At 27.6% G+C, this 14,193-nt stretch overlaps 5 protein-coding genes and 1 non-coding gene across 6 annotated transcripts; 3 read left to right on the plus strand and 3 right to left on the minus strand.

Annotated features, from left to right (window-relative positions):
- Positions 1-1,309: 1,309 nt before the first annotated feature.
- LOC128965771 (uncharacterized) lies at positions 1,310-2,222 on the plus strand. The gene has a single exon (XM_054312538.1). The coding sequence runs from the start codon at positions 1,375-1,377 to the stop codon at positions 2,197-2,199; it is 825 nt and encodes a 274-aa protein (XP_054168513.1). The 5' UTR covers positions 1,310-1,374; the 3' UTR covers positions 2,200-2,222.
- Positions 2,223-3,254: 1,032 nt separating this feature from the next.
- On the plus strand, positions 3,255-3,325 carry Trnag-gcc (transfer RNA glycine (anticodon GCC)). Its single transcript has one exon. It is a non-coding gene; the product is annotated as a tRNA-Gly (tRNA).
- Positions 3,326-3,573: 248 nt separating this feature from the next.
- On the minus strand, positions 3,574-4,717 carry LOC128965888 (uncharacterized). Its single transcript, XM_054312665.1, has 2 exons — positions 4,671-4,717; positions 3,574-4,579 (listed from the first exon to the last, which is right to left on the minus strand). Exons 1-2 carry the CDS (start codon positions 4,715-4,717, stop codon positions 3,574-3,576), a joined length of 1,053 nt encoding a protein of 350 aa, XP_054168640.1.
- A 2,290-nt stretch (positions 4,718-7,007) lies between these two features.
- On the minus strand, positions 7,008-8,206 carry LOC128965776 (uncharacterized). Its single transcript, XM_054312544.1, has 4 exons — positions 8,048-8,206; positions 7,823-7,985; positions 7,367-7,476; positions 7,008-7,294 (listed from the first exon to the last, which is right to left on the minus strand). The coding sequence occupies exons 2-4, from the start codon at positions 7,955-7,957 to the stop codon at positions 7,078-7,080; spliced, it is 462 nt and encodes a 153-aa protein (XP_054168519.1). The 5' UTR covers positions 7,958-7,985; positions 8,048-8,206; the 3' UTR covers positions 7,008-7,077.
- Positions 8,207-9,307: 1,101 nt separating this feature from the next.
- Positions 9,308-11,344, plus strand: LOC128965958 (biorientation of chromosomes in cell division protein 1-like 1). The gene is made up of 4 exons (XM_054312750.1): positions 9,308-9,593; positions 9,666-9,790; positions 9,842-11,059; positions 11,126-11,344. The coding sequence occupies exons 1-4, from the start codon at positions 9,468-9,470 to the stop codon at positions 11,274-11,276; spliced, it is 1,620 nt and encodes a 539-aa protein (XP_054168725.1). The 5' UTR covers positions 9,308-9,467; the 3' UTR covers positions 11,277-11,344.
- Positions 11,285-13,951, minus strand: LOC128965959 (suppressor of fused homolog). Its single transcript, XM_054312751.1, has 5 exons — positions 13,646-13,951; positions 13,405-13,539; positions 12,512-13,345; positions 11,495-11,711; positions 11,285-11,427 (listed from the first exon to the last, which is right to left on the minus strand). Exons 1-5 carry the CDS (start codon positions 13,825-13,827, stop codon positions 11,356-11,358), a joined length of 1,440 nt encoding a protein of 479 aa, XP_054168726.1. The 5' UTR covers positions 13,828-13,951; the 3' UTR covers positions 11,285-11,355.
- Positions 13,952-14,193: the final 242 nt, after the last annotated feature.

A 14,193-nucleotide genomic window follows, 5' to 3' on the forward strand; every position in this document is an offset into this window, starting at 1 on the left:
TGTATTTATTCATAAAAACAGTTTTATCAATAGTATTGCGCAATCGTTTGCAATACTTTATTTGTATTAATTTTTCCCCCAGTTTTACCCTTTTCCCACATATTCTATTGGTTGATTCAATAATACTACTGAATCAGTAGTACTGATATTATAGTAAAAGTCAATATAATAAAAATATTTGTCTTTAATTTAATAATTTCTGTAAATTTAGTGTAAAACTAACATCAATTTCTTCACTAACATCAAAGTTGGGGTATCTTTCATAAGAAAATCCCTCCAATTTTCCCGGAAAATATTTTATATTCCCTCCCTAGAAATTTATTATATATTTCTACAATAAATAATACCAAAACTTATTTTTTGCATAAAATTTCATTGAAATATTTTTTTAAAAAATTGAATTCAATGAATTTAGTCATACTATTTAACATTTACACTCAAAATACAGTTTAATATAGCATTTGTTTTTCAAATCTTATAATCAAATTTGTTGTTTATAGTTCAATAGGTGGTAACCAGGGTTTTAAAAATGGCAGGCATAAACAATAGATGCCAATTTTGCCAAATGCCTGCCCTGTCTCTGCCATGCCCTAGGCATCTATTTTCAGGTGGTAACACCTATTATTTTAATTTTATATTATTAATTAATTTATAAAACATTGTTTTTATAATATATTTGCTTGTATTTTTGTTTTGTATACCTTAATTAAAAGGTAATATCATTGGAAATAAGTAAATTAATTGTAAATTTAATTAACACCATAAAACACTAAATTACATTATTTTTATAAATACAGTTGTTTTTTAGCAATTTAAATTGGCAGGCAAATAAAATAGATGCCCAAAATGCCAGGCATTTATGGCATCTATTTGGGCATTGCCAGGGCAGGCATTTATTTCCTTAAAACCCTGGTGGTAACACAAGGAAATAGATTCCCTGGAAATTCTGGGAATATGATATTTTTTGATAATAATAATACAAGGGAAGGAATTTGCCCCAACCCTACATAAAATATATATTAATACAATATAATGTATTATTATATCCATTATTTATAAATTGTTTTTTAGTCACGAAATTGATGTTAGTTTTAGGAATTATAGGATTACAGTAATAATACAGTATATAATAATATAATAATAATAATAATAATAATAATAATAATAATAATAATAATAATAATAATTGCTATTAAAAATTTAATATATGATATACAATATACTGTAATATTCAATACATATACATAACTTGTATTTATTTTTAATATAATTTTTTGTGATATATGTTATAATTTGCTGTCATTTAAATGCAATAAATGTCTGACCACTTCTTGTGACTCGAGAAGTGGCCACAGAGTGACTATAAGTGAAGATATGGCCAAATGGAGGGCAAACAGTGATGCAAATGATTTAACGTTTGAACAGTTGGAGATGGCTTTGGATGTGACCTCTGGTCACGAAAATAATGAGCACTTGAACGGTGTCCGCAATACACATAATGGTCATCGCGGCTGTCAAAGAGGTCACAGTCGCGACACGTGTTGGCAGTCACGTACCAACCGTACGGTAGGTCATCACCACATTAGTGGTCATCACTGCACTTCATTTGAATCACATCAGCAATACTTGCATTCAAACCATTTGAATCATTCATCGCATCCAACATTAAACCATTTGAATCACAATCATTATAATCACATTCATTGCAATCGATGTAATAATCACTCAATTCATTGCAATCAAGAGTTAATTAGCGAAGAAATTGATACTCAAAGCCATGGATTACAACAAATGACATATACTTTGGATCAGACAGAGTTTGAACGCATTTGGCGTCAATTGTCGTCAAACAAAGATCGCTACCATTTCTTGCAGTCATTGAACCGTTCGTCCGGTAATTTGGTTTTTTCCGAGATATCTTTTGGCTCTTTAGGTGACATCGCGACAGCTCTTCTAGAGTTTGACCAAACTGTCGATGATTTTGTTTTTGTAATTTATATTTTAAACTCTTTAAGTCGCGCCAAAAGATTTCTTCTTACACTTCAATTCTTATCACTTGAAGAGCGAATTGAATGCAAGAAATTATTTATCAAACTTTGGAAATCTATGAATGATATCAAACAAGATTTGGCTGAGAATGATATCACTGAAGTGACAATTAATGCTCTGATGAAGACTTATGAAGTAGATATAGATTAGGATATTCAGTGATTTATTTGATTACAGCTTTAAATTAATATTTATTTTACAATAAATATATGTAAACTACATATTACTGTATTATATATATTAATATACTTTACATCACTTGTGTTTATTATCATAATTTAATTAACACTGATCATAGTTTTTGTTTTAATTTGTTTAAGTAATTGCATTATTTATTACATTTACACATGTTAATTTTATTATTTAAAAAATGTATTTAGAGTTTTGAACAATTATTATAAATAATTTATAATAATTATATTATTATTTAATATAATATAATAAAAATTATATTCATATTGATAGTTGCTATAGATTAGATAATTATTTAATATTTATTAAATCGTCAATTATCATACAGTATTTTTAAAACTATATTAACTAAATATCATATTATTTATTTATTTAATATAAATTTCATAATTATAATAAACATTATATTTATCAACCTATTAATTATTATTCATGAAAAATATATGAAACAACTATAATTGTATTACATTATACTGTATATACACTTTTAAAATTAAAATTACTTATTTGACATTTATATTACAGTAAATAATTTTTAGAATATTTTGTTTATTGAAATATTTGTATAAACTATCTCTTAATTTAATAAATAATGTATTCAACTTATAAAATCTATAATCACTTTATTTATATCTAATTACTACTCTATAATATTATAATTTATTTTGAAAATTTATGTTCATAGACATTGAACAATTGCTAATGATTATTATTATTAATTTGTGGAAACAATAATGCTTTTTATTGACAATGCAAAAATTGTTATACTGTATAAACAATATTTTTAAAAATGCACAAAAATAGTAAAATTAATAAATAAGTGAATTTAAGTTTATAATAACTTGTATGTTAAAATCAAATGAATTTATATGTAAGTAAAATTACAATTTTGATATTTTAACATATAATTTAATAGAAATTATCTATTATATTATAATTTTAATAAAAGCTTATATTTATCTAACATATTATATATATTATTTATAATAATTTATTGTCTAAAAGTATAACGAGCGTCAGTGGTTCAGTGGTAGAATGCTCGCCTGCCACGCGGGCGGCCCGGGTTCGATTCCCGGCTGACGCACTTTTATAATTTTTTTATATATATATATAATTTCAATTTTATTTAACTATAAACGATAATTTAATTTTTTAAAACTTTAATTATGTTTTAAAGAATAAATATTACATTTTTACAATTACAATCAATATAAACTATAAATATAGTACAATATTATAAAATAATATTTTTAATAAATGTAATTAATTGAATAATTGGTAATATAGAGACAATTTAAGCGCAAAATATTGTAGAATAAAGTGATATAAGATTTAATTGATTTGTTTGATGTCTTGAAGAAGTGCTTCTCTGCTATCACTGGAACTAATGAGAGTCCAGCAGTCATTGCAGTGGTTTTTACTATTTTCATCTAAATCTTGATAGATATCCATCTCATCGATTGCCATATCATTGTTAATATCATTTGATTGTGATGTTTGGCATTCACTATAACTCATATTTGAATCGTTTGACAAATGGTTTGCCGACGACTTAAACGGTGGACAACGGGATGGAAATGTTAAAAGTGAAGAACTCGAGACTGCCATTGATTGGGTATAAAAAGTAGTCTTCCAGTTATTAGGAAGCAATGAACTATCAGATCCACGTCTTTCATATTTATTGCAATGATTAGGATTTATCTCTAAATGTTGACTGTCTTTCTGAGATGTGCTTACAATCGATAATAAATTGTTTTGTGATTTATTGGATGAATTCATTTGTAAACGATTATTGGCTCTTGAATTAGGACTTAAATATTGACGAGAAGGTGAGTAATCACTATTTGTGTGAATACTGGACGCAGAAACTCCAGGAAAAAGAAAATGAGACAAATTGTTAGGAAATTGTGGCGGAGGAGATCGGATCAGTTTGTCGTGAAGATTGTCCTCAAATGCTTCTGCTGTTTCCGAGTCCATCATAAAGTTGTTGTCAGTGATCGAGTTTGACTCCAAATTATTTAATGATATTTTTTGAATTGAACGGACGGGTGACGGATCACCCGATATGCTCAACATGTCTTTAGTGGACAATCTCTCAATTTGTTGTATAATATAAGGGTTGTCGTGTCGGGAAAGCATAAGAGTTTCCATATCGGAGTCAAAATTCTTAACTCTTGGAGAAATTGGAGATTTTGGGTAAGTCTCAGAAAAACACGATTTGTTATCGCTTTCAATGGCTGTTAGAGTCTGTAGGCTTTGATTCGGATTCATATTATTATCGATTCTATCATTTGATTCACATTTGGTCTCCAAAGTCTCATTTTCTTTCGATTTTTTACTATATATTAACAATAAATATATTTTTATTGTAATTACTATAAGTTACTATAAATTACTATAAATTTCTATATAATTCAATCAATTCTTACCAAAATATATTTGTAATCATTTCAAGTGCTTTCCTCTTAGATCCCATTCCTTCATAATTTAGTGGATTATTATTATTGCAAATCATATTATTTTTAGTTACTATTTTTAGTTATATGAATTTATATTTTTATTTATATAATAACAATAATATATTTATTATTTTAATAGTTGATTGTTAAATCCAATAAAAGATTTAACATTCAATTTATTTGATGACTTCATAAGACAGACAGTATTGAAATGAATGCTTATATAACCACAAAACATATCATCAAATCTGCGCAAACTTTGGTCAGTTGTCTGTTAGGTTAGCATAAGTTACACCTTATTATTGATCGGTTAGAAAAATATTCATTAATATTTACAGACTTTCTCTATATATTTACTAACACTGTATTTGCTTTTTTCACTGATTCTCTTAAATTGACAAATAAAATGAAACAACTATTTTATACATAAATTTATTAATATTTTTATATACAGTAGTAATAATTTATTAATATAAATTAGCATAATTATCAATGATATATGTATCTGAGTTTACTTTTATAATACATTTTCAATTTTTAATTACATTTTTATACTTTCATCAATATATTTATAGATTGCTATAATGTGAGCATAAACTAGATGTTTGAATGATGAAAATGAAAGCTTATCTTTGACTATATTCTCTAATTATAAACAAAATATTTTTTTTCATTATTTTAATTGATTTCAATAGTCAACCGTAACACAGGTCTTAAGCATAGGTCTATCAAAGATATTATATGTTTTTATACTTTATAAGTGTCTTTGTATTCGTTGACCGTTTTGTAAATAATTATATATTTGTATTTTATATAATAATTTTTAGGCATAAGTTGTTTTTAGATACAAACTGAAATACCTGTACATAAAATAAATATTATTTTAAATTATATGGAAATTACAAAAAAAAAAATATTTTATAGCAATAATTTATATAATATAATGTAATTTATAATTTTATTTAATATATTATTGTGTAAAGGGGTAAATAATAGAACAATTGAAATATTCTGCGATTTTTATATTTAACTCTAAAATAAGACATTGTTTTTGTTGTCATAAAAATTTAGACATATTTTTTAGCCATATATTCTTGTTTTTATTATATTTGCTCATTTGGTTCAGTTTCAGTGACTTCTTGAAGTGTCCAATATCTGAAATGCCAGACAATTTTGAATCTCGTAATATCGACACAATTTTTATGTGCTTTTCCTGTAGGCAAAAGTGGATTCAATTATTGACAATATGGGTATAAACTATAACTATAACTTAGTTAACTATAAATGCTGTTATTTATCAGATATCAAAGATTTGGTTTTTTTATAACTATAATATCCGTTCAAAAGAAACTTTTTAAATCATTATCTGAAAAGTAATCGAATGGAGGTTTTAATACAATTTTCCTATACATTCCTTACAAAGCTTTTAACAATTTTTTGGATTTAGAAAAATATTTTTTAAAAAACTTAAGAGAGAAACAGTGTTTCATATGTTACTAAATGCCGTTTTTGAAAGACCTAACTTTGGTTCACTGGCACAGGTATGCGATACTAAATCTGACCGAATAAAGCGTCTCATTCGAGCTAAAGAATAACAAATTTTTTTAATGTCAAAAAAATTAATAAAATTGTTTTTAACTATCACTTCGTATGACTTTTTTATTTACGCTTTTTAGTTAAAAAGAAAGTTTGTGAATGTGATTAAGTATGAGAGGGTATGTCAGTCAAGTAAGGGTGTAAACGGTGTAATCGATTCAATTATTATTTGATTTGACTTTTATTTATATTTAATTATTTTGTAATTTAAATATGAAAGTATATGAAAAACATTTTAGTTTGAGTCTAAAAATTTTCTATCAGTTTATTCTGACAATGCTATGTAGTATTATCCCAACCGGTAATTATTTATCTCTTTAAAATTATTGGTGTTATTGTCGTGCATTTACCTGTAATTATCGCATATAAGCAATCAATGTATATAAGTATTAATATAAATAATTTATATCACAATATTAAACCAAATTAAATTGCTATTATGATTTTATAATATATTATTGATTATTAAATTAATTGATTGAATATACATCATGTAATATAGTATATAAAATTTAAATGTTAACAAATACTGTAATATTTTAAATACATGCTATCTTTAGATGTTAAACATATCTAATATTTGAATTATTTTATATTCAAATGACAATACAATGAAAACGGCAATAAAAATACGAATATTAGATTAAAGTAATACAAAATATAATATCTTATGAAAATTAATTTTAATTTAAATACAAAAAAACAAAATGAGTGATATATATACATTGTATATATATACTGTAGTATATACTATAAATATTATGATCCAATGATGTCATTATTAGGTACGTTCTCCGCGTATCCTTCTGGCTAACTGTATATCCCTCGGCATAATTGTCACTCTCTTGGCATGAATTGCGCAAAGATTTGTGTCTTCAAAAAGTCCAACCAAATAGGCTTCAGATGCTTCTTGAAGAGCTCCTAAAGCGGCCGATTGAAAGAGCAAACTGTCCCTAAAGTCAGATGCAATTTCACGTACTAATCGTTGAAACGGTAGTCTAATTCATATGAAATAATAATATCAATATTAGATAAAATGCAAACATATATAAAATATATATCAATAATACCGAGGAATCAATAATTCAGTGGTCCGTTGGAAGCGACGAATCTCACGAAGAGCTATAGTTCCGGGTCTGTAACGGAATGTCTTCTTCTTCACGAATTGACTTTTGCCGCCCTTTTGGTTAAAAACAAATGATTCAAATAATTCAATAATAAAAACATCAAAAACTGTTTTCAAAACAAAATATCGAAAAAATAGTGTAATATTTGTAAAGATTATCAAAAATTATCTCTTTTAGTGTTTGGCTAAAAATCTTTACAACTTTAGCTATAATAACCGTTTTTATTGTTACGGATCAGTAAAGAGATAATAAAAAGACATTTTGATTGACAAAAATCTCATTACAGTATAACTTGAATACTATTAACAAAACGTATGAAATGTTAAAATATTTTTGTAAATTAAAATGTATTTCAATTGTTTTGTTATAATATATTTTGTGTGAATATAACAAACAAACCGTAGATTTGCGTCCTTTTCCGGAACCCTTTCCTGTTTTTGTCTCCAACTTCTTCATAAGCGAAGTGTATTTCGCCGATTGATTCCAAGAGCCGGTACTCTTGCGAGCCGTCTGTCGCTGTTTGGTTCGGGCCATCGAAACACCGATTTATGTCTACTATTGACTACAAATCATTGCAAACATTAAAACAATTAACTCTTTTATAAGTCTTGTGTCTTCACTCACCAAAAGATATGTTATAACAACTGTTGTGTCAATCAGTGATTCAATCAGTGATTCAAACAAAACAATTAAATTGTTATCACTTTTCAAACAATATGTTTATATTAATTGTAAACCAATTTATGTTATATTTATTGTCTATTTATGTCAATAAACAACAATTGACTCAAACATAGACTACAGGTCTTTACAGATCTATTCAACGTATTATAAACAGGGTTTTAAAAATGGCAGTCATAAACAATAGATGCCAGTTTTGCCAACTGTCTCTGCCATGCCCTGGGCATCTATTTTCAGGTGGTCACACCTATTATTTTAATTTTATATTATTAATTAACTAAAAAACATTATTTTATCTCTATATTTGTTTGGTATACCTATAATTATACAGTAATTTAATTAGAATTAAGTCTATTAATTGTATATTTAATTTACATGGTAAAAAACTAAATTACGTTATTTGTATAAATACAATAACTTTTTAGCAATTTAAATTAGCAGGCAAATAAAATAGATGCCCAAAATGCCTTTATGGCATAAATTTGGGCATTGACAATGTAGGCATTTATTTACTAAAAACCCTGATTATAAAATACAATAAATTTAAATATTTCTATAAATATTGACTTCAATTACAGCACTCATGTAAAGCAAACATCACTAAAATCAATACATTTTCATTAATATTAATAAATATTATATTATTATTAAAAATATTAATAAATAATTTATAATACTCTATAATATAGAGTCTATATATAGGGCATATACCCTAATATTGGGAAGATTTTATTAGAGAACTTCCCTTCATTGGGAAGATTTTATTAGAGAACTTCCCTTCATTGGGAAGATTTTATTAGAGAACTTCCCTTCATTGGGAAGATTTTATTAGAGAACTTCCCTTCATTGGGAAGATTTTATTAGAGAACTTCCCTTCATTGGGAAGATTTTATTAGAGAACTTCCCTTCATTGGGAAGATTTTATTAGAGAACTTCCCTTCATTGGGAAGATTTTATTAGAGAACTTCCCTTCATTGGGAAGATTTTATTAGAGAACTTCCCTTCATTGGGAAGATTTTATTAGAGAACTTCCCTTCATTGGGAAGATTTTATTAGAGAACTTCCCTTCATTGGGAAGATTTTATTAGAGAACTTCCCTTCATTGGGAAGATTTTATTAGAGAACTTCCCTTCATTGGGAAGATTTTATTAGAGAACTTCCCTTCATTGGGAAGATTTTATTAGAGAACTTCCCTTCATTGGATAGATTTGCGAACTCTATTTGCGTTGTTTTAAATTGAATTTTGTGAATCAATTAGAGGTGTGTTCGGTAATTGACTTAAATGTTTGTTTAATGTTATGATTGATAGCATAAACTGATTGTTTGTTTCAATTGTTGACAAATCGTCGATATCTTCGCAAAGATGTCTCAATCAAGTCATTCCTCGAGTTGTGACTCACTCTTAATCAATACAATTGTCGATACAATCAAATCTCGCGGTATATTTGATGAGTTAAGACGTGAATGTCTTTCAGACGCCGACACAAAGGTTAGTCCACATATGATAGCCATCGATGAGATGATTTGATTAACTCTTTTGATAATTTGTGTCCAAATATAGCCATCCTTTCAGAATCTTCTGCAGAGAGTCGAGGGTTACGTTTCCAAGTTTTTATCGCAACAAAAATGGAGTCAAAGTCTTAATAAAAACCAATTAAGAGAAAGACTTCGCCGACAATTAAATGAGTAATTATTTGATTGATTTGATTTAAATAACTGTCTTTTGGTGATAAACAGGTCCGGAATGCTTAAGTATGGTATCGAGCATTTGGTCGAACAAGTCGTCAACTTTAAGATTAATTCATTTTTTTGGCCTAAAATTGAAAGCGTTGTCAAAGAATTTTTGGGAATTCAAGACGAAACACCAGTACCTGCTTTTAATGGTGACTATCCATCAAATAAATTGTCAAAAAGTAATTCAAAGAGTGAATTAAATGATTTGAAAATCGATGTCAAGAGTCAATTAGAGACAATAGTAAAAGTTGAACCACAAGACATACCGATGGACACCGAAACCGATTCAAATTCGTCTACAGATAACAACATTAAAGTTAAAGAAGAAAATGATATTCATTCAGACAATGCTTATAACGATTGGTCGACTCCACCAATACATGAAACCTTTAGACCACTCGCTTACTCACCCATTGATAACAGTATTAAATTAAATACAGATTTGATTACCGGTAATAAAAATAATGAAAATGTTTTAACTAAAGATTTGAATGATAGTGAAGTTAATAATGAATTATTTAATGAACAAAGTAATCAATCGTCGGAAACAAATCACATGATTGTTGAGAAAAAAGTTGAAAAAGTTAAACAAAAAGATATTAAATCAGATCTCTCTGATGTTAGTTCCGTCCATACGAGCGATTTGTCAGATTTTGACGATGAAATATCATTAGACGGTTCCAATGATGAACTCAGTGATAACAAAAAGAAAATTAGTCTTAAAGTGGCCAAACAGATCACTGAAGTGCTATCTAATGAACAGCCATTGAGTGATAAGAATAATAAATGTGATAATAAAACAATTATCGGTAAACAATTGTCAGATAATAATATATATCAAACTAATGTTAATAATGAGTCGAAAAGGGTTAGGAAAATAAATCCAAAGTATTCCTCAAAAGAGTTTTCGTCGATTTTTACAGAAAAGGATATTACTATTGCCAGCACTTCCAGAGATGAAAGCAACCAAATGAATGATACATTTAATAATATAAAATCAGATAATGAACACAGATTTAGTTCAAGAAGGAAAAGACATTATAATTCTGACAGTAATGACAAAGATGTTTATGATTTATATTCTCACAGAAATTCTAAAATAATTAAAAGAAACGAAGATTCGAGATGTTCTTCCAGAGAATCTGTTGAAAGTTCACTATCAGAGACAACACAAGATTCAAACCAATCGCGAATTAATACAAGAAGAAGTCGTAGAAATAGGTTTGAATCCATATTTTATTAATAGTAATGAATGAAATTCTCACTAAATTTAAATAATTATTTCAGAAATGAATTGCAATCGCAGTCTAAAAGATATGACACGACTGATCTTTATAAGCCTCGGTCACAGATTTCATCGCGAAGAAGACCACATATGACACCCGAATCGAGCACTCAATCTAATGATGACTTTTTTATTCATGATTTATCAAAATAATTACATTTTATATATAAAATAATTATTTCAAAATTGTAAATAACATTTAAATAACATTTTAAATTGCAGTTATTTGTAATTAATTATCTTCAGGCATCAATTCAATCGATAGTCCTTTTTCTGGCCAATCATATTTTTTTGGCAAATTATCCTTTAAATTAAAGTTATTAATCAAATTAAAAATATATAGTAATACAGGTATAGTATAAAATTAATACTTGATTGTCATTTTGGTAATCATCTAATTGATTCAAATCAGCTAACATTCTATCAATATAGTCATTAGGTATAAGCACTTGAAGCCATGGGCCGTGTATAGCATATGGCTGTGTAATTGACACAAATGATCCCGAGACCGCTGGAGTGACAAAAGTGATGGCTAAGTCACCGATAATACTCTTGAATGTAAAGTGTCGGTCATGTTTGAGACGGCCTCTGATTTTGAAAAAAAAAACAAATAAACTATTGTTGAAAACTTTATCGATAAAAATATTACTCCTAAAAAGTTTACAATACATTAAATTTCAAAAATTATTGATAATTATTAATTTGATTTCATATAAAATTTCCTTTAAACTTACTGTAAATATATATTACTAGTAAGTAGATTAACCAACTTAGAGGTTAACCTTGATTTTTAAAGATTTTTTATCTAATCAAGACTAGTTGACTAATAATATTAAAAATTGTCATATAATAAAAAATGTACCAAAATTATGATTATTACTATTATGTTAAGCAATAACATTTTTATAAATTGATTGATTATCTTAAATTATAAAAATATAATAATATATTAATGTTGAATTCGGGAAAATGTCCAAAGGAGGGAAGTTCCTTAATAAAATCCCTCCATTTTTCCGGAAAATATTTTATTTTCCTTCCCTTCATTGTTAGAAAGGAAAGTATGATATATTTTTACAATAAATAGTACCAAAACTTTTGTATGAAATTCAGTGAAATGTATTTTAATTTAATTAATGTTTATTTTTAAATCTAAGTTCAAAATAGATAACTGATAACACTATTTGGTCTTAAATTTAATAACTGTTGAATATATTAATTTGAATAAATATTATATATTTTATAAAAATTGACATTTTAAAATATTGTCTTGGTGTAATTAAAATTTGTAAAATTTAACCCTCAAATCTAATATAACATCTATACCTTAATTATTTATCTAAAGTACCGGTATGTTTTCAAATGATATTGCAATAAATCAATATACAGACCTTAATGCTAGTGGTAATAGTAGTCCGGCCTCTAAATTAAACTTCAGATTTAGACGCTTTAAATATTTAGTTTGGATTAGTTCTCCCGGTTCTGGAGCACCCGTTTCACTGGCAAATGACATACGAGAGTTGCTTTGATTTTGTTGGTCATGAGATACAGACATTGCAGAACTACAACTATTCCTACTTTGGCTATATTTGTCTTCTCTAACAAAACAATCATTGTTTTCATTTTCACCAATAGTTACTTTATTGTTATCGATGTCTTTGGCATCAGAGTCATCATTGCTCTCTTCATTATTATTTGTAGACACAGATTGTTGAGTCCAAGAACAACGAGCACTGACTCCACTTAAATTAGATCCTTGAGTAGCAATACCGTCATCGACAGCTTCTTTAAGTTGTGGATCTAATTCAAAGATGGTTTCTCCTCTGCGCATATCAGTCACTAACCAATGTCCACCAGCTCTGGGATGTGATCGAAGTAAGTCAATAACTCCGGGACCGTTCCATTTCTGCGCCGCTTTTAATTCCTCTAAACAAACGCCAACTATTTGTATGAAAGTAACGGAACCGAAACAAGTCATCACTTGACCTAATTGTGGATCTTCTGACATAAGCATGTGTTGAATCCGCGATTCACTGTTATCTAGAGGACAGTGCCACGAGACGTGATCACCAGCACATAACAGGTTTGATGATTGAAATACATATTTGGCCAATGCTTGCATTACAGCCGCCGGCCACGTGGGAGGACTCATCTCTTCTGGCTCTCTCTTCAGACGAAATGTCAATTCAAAACCAAAACCACTCGGAGTTTGCAAATCAGTTATCCTTAATAACAATAATTTTAATTAAAAATAACTCAAAAGACAATTAATTWTATATTTAACTCGTGAACTCTTCCGTCTCCGTGAAGATCACTTAATCCAAAGCTGATGTAATGCCAATGTGGAGGAATATCTTGATCTGCATCGCCTGGATTAGAGTACATTGAAATGTAATCGAGAGGATCGGGTCCACCCAACCTTTAAATAACAAATTTATCATTTATTCACTAAAAGTGTCATATTTTCACAAATAGTTATTTCAACTAAATTTGTGATAACTTTGTAGTCTTGATAAATGATTTACCAATACTTGAGAACAGCTGTCACTTGCAATGGATTAGATTGTGTTGGATATACTCTTAAGCAATGATCATAAAGTGATTGCAAACCGGGAGATATCATTGAATGCATTGTTTGCGGCATTGCATTGGCCATCACTCGGGCCATCGCACCGCTGGTCACAAACTGGTCTGTCGGCGATTGCATTCACTATCACTTGATTGTTGTCTTAATGTTTCAAAATTAGTGCAAATCATAACTACATTTGATTTGATATCAAAATATCATATCATTGTATTGTATTGTATTGTATTGTATTCATTGTAATCACACAAATGTTTATTTTTTCAATAACTATAACATAAATGATTCACAAAATTAGCATTAAATACATTGAATAAAGTTTATGTTTTATAGTAATTACATTAAATTATGTGTTAATTTTAATCAAAAAATATAACTTTAAATATGAATTTTGAAATTTAATTGTTTATTTAATGTCTATTTAATTTAAATAATATTTAATTAAAAAAAATCATTTGAAGACATCACTAATGGACACATAAATAGTGA

Source organism: Oppia nitens, unplaced genomic scaffold, assembly GCF_028296485.1.
Source record: "Oppia nitens isolate AA-2021 unplaced genomic scaffold, nextdenovo-longstitch-racon4-pilon3 scaffold18_pilon_pilon_pilon, whole genome shotgun sequence".
Classification (NCBI taxonomy): domain Eukaryota; kingdom Metazoa; phylum Arthropoda; class Arachnida; order Sarcoptiformes; family Oppiidae; genus Oppia; species Oppia nitens.

What these genes read in the sequence shown, in the direction of transcription:
- LOC128965771 (XM_054312538.1), top strand. Translation starts at nt 1,375, where the DNA reads ATGGCCAAATGGAGGGCAAACAGTGATGCAAATGATTTAACGTTTGAA.
- LOC128965888 (XM_054312665.1), bottom strand. Translation starts at nt 4,717, where the DNA reads ATGGGATCTAAGAGGAAAGCACTTGAAATGATTACAAATATATTTTG. An exon ending in ATGATTACAAATATATTTTG is followed by an intron (nt 4,580 to 4,670) that starts GTAAGAATTGAT and finishes GTTAATATATAG; the next exon opens with TAAAAAATCGAAAGAAAATG.
- LOC128965776 (XM_054312544.1), bottom strand. Translation starts at nt 7,957, where the DNA reads ATGGCCCGAACCAAACAGCGACAGACGGCTCGCAAGAGTACCGGCTCT. An exon ending in GAAAAGGACGCAAATCTACG is followed by an intron (nt 7,477 to 7,822) that starts GTTTGTTTGTTA and finishes TTTAACCAAAAG; the next exon opens with GGCGGCAAAAGTCAATTCGT. An exon ending in ACTGAATTATTGATTCCTCG is followed by an intron (nt 7,295 to 7,366) that starts GTATTATTGATA and finishes CATATGAATTAG; the next exon opens with ACTACCGTTTCAACGATTAG.
- LOC128965958 (XM_054312750.1), top strand. Translation starts at nt 9,468, where the DNA reads ATGTCTCAATCAAGTCATTCCTCGAGTTGTGACTCACTCTTAATCAAT. An exon ending in TTTCAGACGCCGACACAAAG is followed by an intron (nt 9,594 to 9,665) that starts GTTAGTCCACAT and finishes GTCCAAATATAG; the next exon opens with CCATCCTTTCAGAATCTTCT. An exon ending in CTTCGCCGACAATTAAATGA is followed by an intron (nt 9,791 to 9,841) that starts GTAATTATTTGA and finishes GGTGATAAACAG; the next exon opens with GTCCGGAATGCTTAAGTATG.
- LOC128965959 (XM_054312751.1), bottom strand. Translation starts at nt 13,827, where the DNA reads ATGCAATCGCCGACAGACCAGTTTGTGACCAGCGGTGCGATGGCCCGA. An exon ending in CTATTACCACTAGCATTAAG is followed by an intron (nt 11,712 to 12,511) that starts GTCTGTATATTG and finishes TTTCAAAATCAG; the next exon opens with AGGCCGTCTCAAACATGACC. An exon ending in ATTACCAAAATGACAATCAA is followed by an intron (nt 11,428 to 11,494) that starts GTATTAATTTTA and finishes TTTAATTTAAAG; the next exon opens with GATAATTTGCCAAAAAAATA.